At 40.4% G+C, this 9,914-nt stretch overlaps 1 protein-coding gene across 2 annotated transcripts in view; it reads left to right on the top strand.

Annotated features, from left to right (window-relative positions):
• The first annotated feature begins 4,547 nt into the window (after window positions 1-4,547).
• Window positions 4,548-9,914, top strand: part of Fam149a (family with sequence similarity 149 member A) — a 57,543-nt gene continuing 52,176 nt past the window's right edge. Inside the window, exons 1-2 of one of the 2 annotated variants that reach the window (XM_077792563.1) lie at window positions 4,548-5,452; window positions 5,489-5,638. In XM_077792563.1, coding sequence (XP_077648689.1) covers window positions 4,992-5,452; window positions 5,489-5,638 — 611 coding nt within the window. In that variant the 5' untranslated portion in view covers window positions 4,548-4,991. Of the gene's footprint in view, window positions 5,639-9,914 lie in introns of both variants that reach the window. The other variant, XM_077792562.1, reaches the window with a different exon arrangement.

Raw genomic sequence — 9,914 nt, 5'->3', positions numbered from 1 at the left:
CACCTCTTTTGTTAAATTTATTCCCAAGTATTTTATTTTATTTATTAATTTTTTTAGGCTATTGTAAATGGGGTGGTTTTTCTAGTTTCACTTTCAGTGGATTTGTCACTGATGTACAGAAATGCCTTTGATTTATGGGTGTTGATTTTATATCAACGTAAAGATCTTTTTGCTCATTCTGCCTATGATCTCCACACAGCACATGAGATGGGTGTGGCCTTCCTAGATGTCAGTCAAACTGCTGACAACAAGACTTCAGGAAGCTAGATTCAACCCCCTGAAACCTGACCCCTTGCCTCCTTTGAATGGCTTCTCCCCCAAAAAAGGGTTCATCATGTGCTCCTCTCTCTTTCTTACCTGCCTTGCCTCTTTTGTGGGAGCTGGGTCAGAGGAGCTGTCACAGAACCCAAAGAAAAAGGCATTTCTCTGTTTCTGTGTGATTATTTCGTGCCAGCACAGCTCACCTGGAGTGACCCTGACTAGTTTAGTCATGTGTCACAACAGAGAAGCTTTATTGTTGGTAAATGGCAGAGACAGAATATGAACTTAGACATTCTAGCCCCAGAGTCTATCATACTGTGATGCCTCTCTGTGGTGCTTAGTAAATATTTATAAAATCAAAAAATATCTCTTATTGTTCAGAAATTTTGAAAGTTTTATCATCAAATTTGACAGTATTTTTCTTTAAAGTTTCTGGTCTTAGTGTCATACTAAGTAAGGCAATTTCACTTCATAAAAATTCAATTAATTATTCTGGTTATCTGTTTTAACTTTCATGTTTCCAAAATACAACATTTCTTCATAGCAGTATGGTCATAGCTCCTAATACTTTCTCAATCATATAGTGAAGCATTGTCATGCACATCAGAAAAATAATCAAATTCTTAACTAACCAAGATAAGCAGAAGAATTTTATCACATAAAACATTACTTTGACATTTCTAATTGTCTAAAATAAACACTGTTATAGGTAGATATAATGATTTATTGTATTTTGGTTCATTTTCTTATTCTTGAAATAATGACTTGAGCCAGACCATTATGTCACATCACTTAAGACTCACCACTAATAGAATGGCATGCTGTGGTAATTAATGGAGAAGCCCGGAGCATCTAATGTCTGGCTGAAAGACTGTTGATGGATGAACAATGGTCATGAAAGACCTAGCATCTTGCTAAGAATCATTTAGCATGTTTGCAATTGTAGGTCGTTTTCAAAGGAAGGACCTTCAAGCAAAAGGATCAATCATTCCTTCATGTCCCTTTTCACCAGCTGGCTGTTCAGAAGGCTACAACCACTACCTTACCCAACAATGGCACTCCCGCCCCCTCCCCTGCCAACTCCTGTTTACAATTTCTGTCATTCTCCCTATAGATTTGACCTGTAAAATTATGACTATCATTTTAATTTGTAGCCAACTTTTTAGAGCAAATACACCCACTGAAGACTTTCATAGAAATATCAGAAAAATACTATGATTCTAAAGTGCCCTCCAAATTAACTAAATATTCACTAGTCTGGTTCCTAGGGTTGTCATAACAAATTTCCACAAACTGGACCCTCCTAACAACCTCAACTTAACTTGATTACACTAGCCACCCTCAATCCAGCTTTATTTTCTAGATTTCAATTGCCTGGTGTTGACCACAATCCAAAAATATTAGTATAGTGCAATTAGGAATTAAGATATTTCTAGAAGGCTGGACACAGTGGCATATGCCTGTAATTTCAGCAGCTTGGATGGCTCAGGCAGGAGGATCTCACGTTCAAAGCCAGCCTCAGCAAAAGCAAGGTGCTATGCAACTCAATGAGACCCTGTCTCTAAATAAAATACAAAAAATAGGGCTGGGGATGTGGCTCAGTGGTTGAGTGTCTCTGAGTTCAATCCCCAGTACCAAAAAATTCAATTAAATAAAAAATATATTTCTAGAGAGAAAACAAAAAATCAATCATTCACATAACACTTATTATAGTATATTGTTATAATTACTCTAGTCTATTACCAACTATTGTTTCTACTCTCTTTCTGTGCCTGTTACAATTTTCATTGGTATGTCTGTATGTAGAAACATATATTGATATGTACATGTAAGGGTTGGTACTATGCTCAGTTTTATACATTCACTGGAGGTATTGGAATGTATTCCCCACGAATAAGGGAAATCTACTGTGCATCTATACAGACTCCAAATAAGGTCACATTTACATGAATTGGGAGTGAGGACTTCAACATATCCCTTTGGAGGATACAATTCAACTCATAACATATACGTGCAAACATCCCTTAGAGGATACTTTCAAGGATGGAATCTGGAAGAGCTAATAGCTTTTTGTGTTGCTTTATTAATAGTATTCATATCCGCAGAAGGGAAGTGATTAGTAATAAAGGATAGAAATATCTACCATCAGACAGGTGGTTAATGTACCACTTTTCAGGTACAGTTGCTCTTCCTTTTGGACGGAGCATGATTGGCTCTTAAGGCTAATGCCCCTCACGTGTAAACCATATGACATCCTCTGCCCGTCCTTGCATGGATCCCAGGCTCACCTAAAATTACTCCAACTAATTTGGTCTTAACAGGAATTCCCCTACTAGAGAAAGAGCAGAAGATGCGACACTCTGAATCAGTGTTTTATGAATCAGGTTAGTGGAGCTTCATTTATCCTAAGAAGCTCGTCAGCTATGCTCAGGAGGGGCCAGATTGCTGAGCCTGAAAAATCGAGAATCCTGAGATGTCCCAGTAAACAGTGCTGCCTCCAAGACAAATGGAATGAGTTTAATCAGGCTTTACTCACTATGGCCCTCCCTCGCTGCCTATTCCTTCAAATTACATTACATATGTTCAGAATCAATCAGGCTAAGATTAGTAGATTAGACTCTGAAAACCCTACTTCAGAAATGATCTCCACTTGCATAAAGAGTGACCTAATACTAAGGATTTAACTGCCCTATGAATCAGAATCAAAATTAGAAACTACTTTTCAATACTGAAGTGGTGTTTGAAAAAGGTCCAATGGTCCGATGGACATTCCACACTTTGGACACTCCTTGGTGAGTTGCTACAGAAGAACTGTGAGAACATGGAAAATGGTGGTGGGTCAGCCTGGCATTGTCACTCACAGAGGTGGCACAGCTCCCTGACACTTCTATCTCTGGTTTCTGTTGCTGCTCTTGGATGTGTCTGTGTTTCTCTTTCTCTCATTTTGATTCTTTATCGTGTGCCTTACATGCTGACAACTGCATACCCTTGCCTTGTCCAATTCTAATTATGATCTGACCTCCTTGCTACATCTCTTATTACTCTCTTACACACAAACTCTCTGCTTTCTCCAAGTTAATGGTGACTGTGGTGATTGCCACCAACTGTATTTGTTTTCTGGGATGCTCCCCTGACACCTAGCATATGACATGAAGCTGATTATCCCATGCTCTGGGAAGAGCACAGATTCTTTGCCTCTCAGAGCTGAATGCAATCTCAAAGAAGAAAAGTGCCTAGAACGTGTTTGTTGTGGATGGTTGGATGCAAAAAAGTGATTACAACAGGTTGTCAGTGTCATAAGCGGGAAGTAGCTAGCTGTCTACAAAAGAACGCAAAGCTTGACATTGCCATGGAAATGTACCATGGCTCAGAATCCAGTTTGATAACTTTTTTAAAGATTAAAGCATATAGTTGCAAATGCCAGTTTATTTTATTCACTATAAAATTTACTCTCTTTTCCTTGCCTCAGGCCAGAAAATACATCTTCTGAGATAAAAACAGAAACCCCTGAAATCAATGGATAAACCCTGTCAATATCTTTTTTAAACCTTGCTCAGTACTATCCCTGCCGTGCTGTTGATGTTCACACTCATATACCATGCTACTGTTCACAAACTTTCCCTCAAATTAAGCAAAATGCAGTTTATTCCCTTTAAGAGCCCACCCCTTTCCTCTTTGAATCTGTAGTTTGTATTTAGTCAGCATGATTAGTTACAGTTCTGAAACATCTAAGCTATACACTTTCTTGGTCTACTCTAATAGGTGTTTGAACATAGGCACTATCTATGGATTTTACTAATTCAACTCTTTTATGTCCGATTTTATCTCCAAGTTCTTGGATAAAGCACCTCACTGTTGTTCCCATGTATCATCAACCCACTATGAAAGGGATGGGGACCGTGGGCACTGCCATTTCAAGTGTACTCCCCTGAATACATATTTTTACCCACCTTCCCCACATCAGAGACCTGACTGACTCTGACCATATCACCTTTGGCCTGGTCAAACTGAATGAATTCCAGAACCTTTTGGAACCAGGATTGTGTTTCCCAGGGCTGTGTGCAGCTTTCTCTCTCTCACCCTGAGCCTGCTGAATCTGGTGAAGCCAAGAGTGATGGAGAAATTTGAGACTGTTTCTTTAAGGCATGAACCAAGGAGGGAAGCCAGTGTTTCCGTTGCAGACACAGCCCAGCTACAATCCTGGGGCCCAATTAGCGGTGAGCTAAGCCAGGTTCTGTTTAGCTTAGCAACCGCCTGCCGGTCCCTGGGGCCTGTCGTGGTATCTCCAAGCAAGTCAAAGCCCCATCTACACCCTAAGCCCTCGGTGCTGCTGGCAGCAGCAACAGTAGGTCCGGACTCCTTGGGTTCCCGGACCCCTGACCCTCAGAGGTGTCCCGGCACAGGGACACAGAACGACGCATTGCTCCTCGCGGAGGGTGGCCGACTTCCCACTGCCGATCCCCACAGCTCAGCCCCCTGTGGGTGGGTCAGTCTGTACTCCGAAGGTCTATCCCAACTCCAACCATGCGGAGCTGAGCCTCCGAAGAAGGTTTCTTAGGGGTGGAGAGAGAGCCAGAGGCCACCAGGACTGCACCGTGTCCCAGATCCTCGCTGGCACCCGGGATCGCCTCGTCCAGATCCCTGCGGGCGGCCGTGGATGGAGCCCTGCCGCACGGCTCCTGGTGTTCTTGGGCTTCTGGCAGCAGCGAGGACCTTTCCAAGGTCAAGTCATGAAGGTGGCTGTGTTGGACCTTGGGTCTCTCTTTGCCAAAATCTTCAAGACTTCGACGACGGCGTCCCCCGAGGTTCCCTCTCTGGTCGCCTCCTCCGGACACTCGGGAGGTGCTGCTGCCTCGGGATCAGCGGGCTCTGGCGGGGGCACTTCGCTTAGCACGACCCCGACCCTGACCCTCTTACCCTCGCTAGCTCCGGACTCCTCCTCCGCCTCCCGTGGCCCCGCCACGTCGTGGCACCCGCTGCTCACCGCCTCCTACCCCAGGGTCTCTGCCGCTAGTCGCACGGCAGAAGCCTTAAGGTCCCCCTTTTCATTACCGGGTAGCCCAAGAACACCGAAAGTCCAGCCTCTGCCCCTGCCTCCCCCCTGCGGCGGCTACAGGGCCACCAGCTCCCCCGCCCACCTGGGGGCCCTGGCACGGCCACCCCCTGGCCTTGGAGGAGTCTGGGCTGCTCTGCCCTCTGTTGCGGGGGACAACAGTATAGTCGCGAGCCCTCGGAACCCTCGCCAGCCTGGCCCTGGAGAGCGAGAGCCCAGTTCCTGGATCCCTTCTGAGCCTGGCCCCAAAACACTGGTCTTCACCTTGCCGGACATCGGTGAGGAGTGGGCCTCAGACAGCGACTCGGAGGACAGCGGAGAAGGGTGAGTAGCTTCAAAATGCAGGCGTGCCTTTCTTTGGTTGAGACCACTCCTCCCCACCCCCCACCCCCACCCCCACCTGCCAGACCTACCATCCTAGGTGCACTCCAGAAAATGCGCTTTTTGCGATAACTTCCGCGAACTCCCCTGGGTGTCCTCCTTGCTATTGAGCAACTTTCTTAAGAGTGAATCCTCTGCTGTTTACCAATGGAGAGGAAGACTGAAGGAAAGGACAAAAATTTGTTTCTTTTCTGCCCAAAGCGTGGAAGCGTGCAGAATTCAATTATTTGATTTACCCAAGAGCTTTCAAGGAGCCTTAAAGTCTCTTTCTTTGCCACAGAATATAGCAGATATGCAAATAGCTCAATGAAACCCTGGCAACAAGGATTTGATTTCAAGAAACAGTGAAACACTCTCTGCGCCTCTACTTTCTAAGGATCAGCCCCAACCCTAATCCCTGGTGGGACGGGTTTCCTTCTTGTGACATCTAGTTAATTAACATATGTATCATAGCATCTGACATAAGCAGGATATTTCCCCTAAAGGTCTTTAGTTCTTGCCATTGTGTTAAGTTACTGCAAAAAGTTGACTACCTCTATGGGAAAGGTTTCGCTGTGAAAACACACACACACACACACACACACACACACACACACACCCCTTTCCCTACCAAGATCAGTCATGAATATGTTACTCTAACATCATGTGTGTTCAGAATGAAGGCGAATTTTAATTTTTAATGAGCAGAACATGTAGCTAGCTATCCTTAAATGCGTACACATTTTTCATCCTTTTGAACGCTACAAAATAATAGTGAAATAGTCCTAAGAAAGATCAGAGGAGCCCATTCACAGTTGGAGGTTTCTGCATTGTAATCTCCTGAGGGAAGAAAGGCAATTTTATATCAGGCTATTTCCTAACTTACCTGCTGCACCCCCACCCCCCACCCCACCCCTCACCAAAACTCAAAATAACCCCAAACCAAAAAAACATGTTCTGACTGGAGGACTTTCGTTTTAAGACTGACTCTTATTTTATTCACAATGTAAATAATTACAATTTTACAAAACAACATGACATTCCTTACAAAGCTAAAACAGGCAGCTAAATATTATGAAGTTATCTCCTTTCATTTAAAATGTTGTATTATGAAATGTGTTTATCAACTTCTGTTTTCCCTGAGGAAAATTAATTGCACTTGGAAGTGGCTAGGGTACTACGCCTTTGTTATCAGCAGCTGGTCCTTAACATTTATGCAATTAATGATTCATAAGTAAACAGATCTACACCCTGACCTTATACTCTGGTCTCAGTGCTTTTAACAAATAGGCCCAGGAATATGCAGCCTGCTTAGCACAAGAAGTGGAAATGGTTTCAATTCTTGAGCATATTAGCCCACATTTATATTGTCCAATACTTTATAATAGATACATCCTGAACAGAACTGTATTTGGCATTATTTACAGAAGGACAATTCTGTATAAACAAACCCATCCACTTTCACTAAAAGTTAATAAATTGAATTTTGGATAATTGCCTTGAGAAACACGCACATGTATTTTCAAGACTCTTCTTGATGAAGCATGTTTTCATGTAGTATTGTCTGTAATAGCAGATGAAGGCATGAAGGCATGGACAGAGCAGAAGAGCAGACAAAACTCCCACATGCACACACAGTTTTCTTTTTAAAAACATAGCTGCTCCATATATTTATATGTATGTCTTGTGCATGGTAGGCAAGGGCTCTACCACTGAGCTACATCTCCAGCCCACACTGCATTTTTTTTTCTTAATCACTAAAATGCAGAAAGGGATAGAAGGAAAGGAAAAAAAGTATTGAGGCAATTGTTCCTTATTATAGACCTTTTAAATTTGAGAGATTATTGTTCCCTCTTGGATTTGTTTGTTGTTGTTTTTTTTTGTAACAATGAATAAGTTAACATCATAAGACAACAAATATAAATTCTCTCCCTGCCAGCTCATATGTCAATTAGCAGATAAGTGCTGCTGTTAGCCTGCTTTGTTAATATTAAATTCAGTATTTGATGTTCAAAACCCTGAAGACATGAAAAAAGAAAGATGGTTAATGTAGAAGTAAGAAGGAAAAAAAGGATAGCTTGACCAGAGAAGATGTGAATACACATAAAAGCAATGGAAACATATCCACCAGGAATACAGATCTAATTTTAAAATGATTGCACTGTTATTAAATAAAATCCTAATTCACAGTTTTATATATATATAAAACTAAACATAGCAAAAGTAATTTAAGTACAAACATAAACAAACTCTCTTGCACTTCAGAGCCCCCACCCTCACCCCCACCACCGTGATGTTGATTAGCAGCTTGGGCTTTGAACTTTGACCCAGAAATTCAACAAATGAATGGTCTGTGGAATAGATGCTTACCTTGTTCCTTCACAGACATACTGACTGCTATTATGAACCAGGGGAGAGACTACTGAGTTCTCTTTCTTTACCCCAATGTCTTGCACCCCTAGATAGGTTATCCACTTCTTTCTATCCTGACCGTTTTTGCCTCCAAATACATTTCATTTATACATTATTCTGCATTTACCCTGCTTTTCAGTGTTCCTCATTCCCTCTTCACTGCCTCAGTTTTGTACTTCTGGTTTGAACCACACAATTGCCACCTTGTAAAGCTCTTATTCATTTGTTTTGCAAATAAAAGAATCCTAGCAGTTGATAAGAAAGTAGATGTATTGAGGTATGGAAGTAGGTGGGCAGTAGGAAAGGAGGTGGGCAGATCAATAATTGACATATATGAATGTTGGTAGGTTGTAAACTTCATGTAGTCACAAAGTATTTCTGTCATTTGTAAGTCATTGTCACTAGCATGTACTAATTTCTGAATGATTTGTCGTCTATTGTTGAAGTCATGTTAGTGTGGAAATATTGCAGTAGCTGTAAGAAAGGTTTATCAAATTAGCTGGCAATAAAATCACCAGAGTGACTCATACCTCAATCATCCATCACTGAAGCAGGCTAACAACTGAATTAAGCCTACAAACCTAGAAATTGGTCAAATTGGATTCCAATATCAAATCATTTACTATCTAGTAATTCTGGACCAGTTATGCATTCCAAGCGGTAGTTTTGCTTCCTTGATAAAATGGCAGTGATAATAATACTTGCTGCAAAGTATTCAATTGAAGTAATATATTATTATTAATTGAAGCACTAATTGAAATAATATATTAATTGCCTAACACATGGAGAAGTATTTTTTTTCAAAAAAAACTTATCTACGATGACTATCTGCTTTTTGGTACCAAAATTAACTTTGAACACATTTTATTAAATAAAATGATTCAGGTAAAAAGAAGAATAAGATATAATATGATTTATTTATATTATCATGTGAATATAATAAATGACATCTTTTAGTTCAATAATTTTGGAGAACAAATTACATGATAATTTTTCTTTGTTATTTTCTCTGCAAGTCTTGTAAAAGATAAAGGTTAATTTCATTAACATGTTACCACTGATTCTTGTGCTGTGTAATACCAAGAAGAAAATGTATTTACTACATGGGGATCAAAATTTTAATTTTTAGGGACAATGCAGAATAATTAGTAGCATCATAAGTTACACATGGCTGATTCTTTGTATATCAGTTGTTCATTCTTACCTGTAATCTGTGATTTACATTTATATCTCATGTCCTTCATTACACTATAATCACTTTGTCTTATGATGCTTATAGCAATATAAGCCCACAACATTTTCTTCCTCATATAATCCTCTTTCATAAATTCCTAGTCTCAAACATCTAAAAGCAATTTAAATATTCTTCTTTTAGAATAATTATTGTCTTGGGTTGTTTTGTTTTGCTGTCCTGGAGTTTTCCCAGAGATAGTGATGCTTTCTGTTGGGACTTTGCATTTCCACAGACATGAATGGTGAGCTCAGTGTATGATTGTCATGTGACTATTACTTTCTATAATAGTCACATGACCATGACTTTCATTAAAAATAGTAATGAACTTGATATGGTCTTCCACATCTAGCATTTGCTTAAACCCAAGAAAACAATTTTGCTCTGTTATGTATTTCAAGAACAGGTTTTTAGTTTTTTCTAATATAAAAATTAACATGTATAACATTTGATGTCCCAAGTTCATAAAAACAATAATTATGATATGCAATGAGAACCATTTAGACTTGTATAATAGTAACAATTCTTTTAAATTAATATAATTTTTAGAGCATGGATTGAAGTCATATTGAGGTTGATTTAAATTCCACTTTTTTA

This window comes from Urocitellus parryii, chromosome 14 (genome assembly GCF_045843805.1).
Source record: "Urocitellus parryii isolate mUroPar1 chromosome 14, mUroPar1.hap1, whole genome shotgun sequence".
NCBI lineage: Eukaryota > Metazoa > Chordata > Mammalia > Rodentia > Sciuridae > Urocitellus > Urocitellus parryii.
Note: the sequence above shows the minus strand (reverse complement) of the source record. Positions and strands in the feature narration are given on the sequence as shown.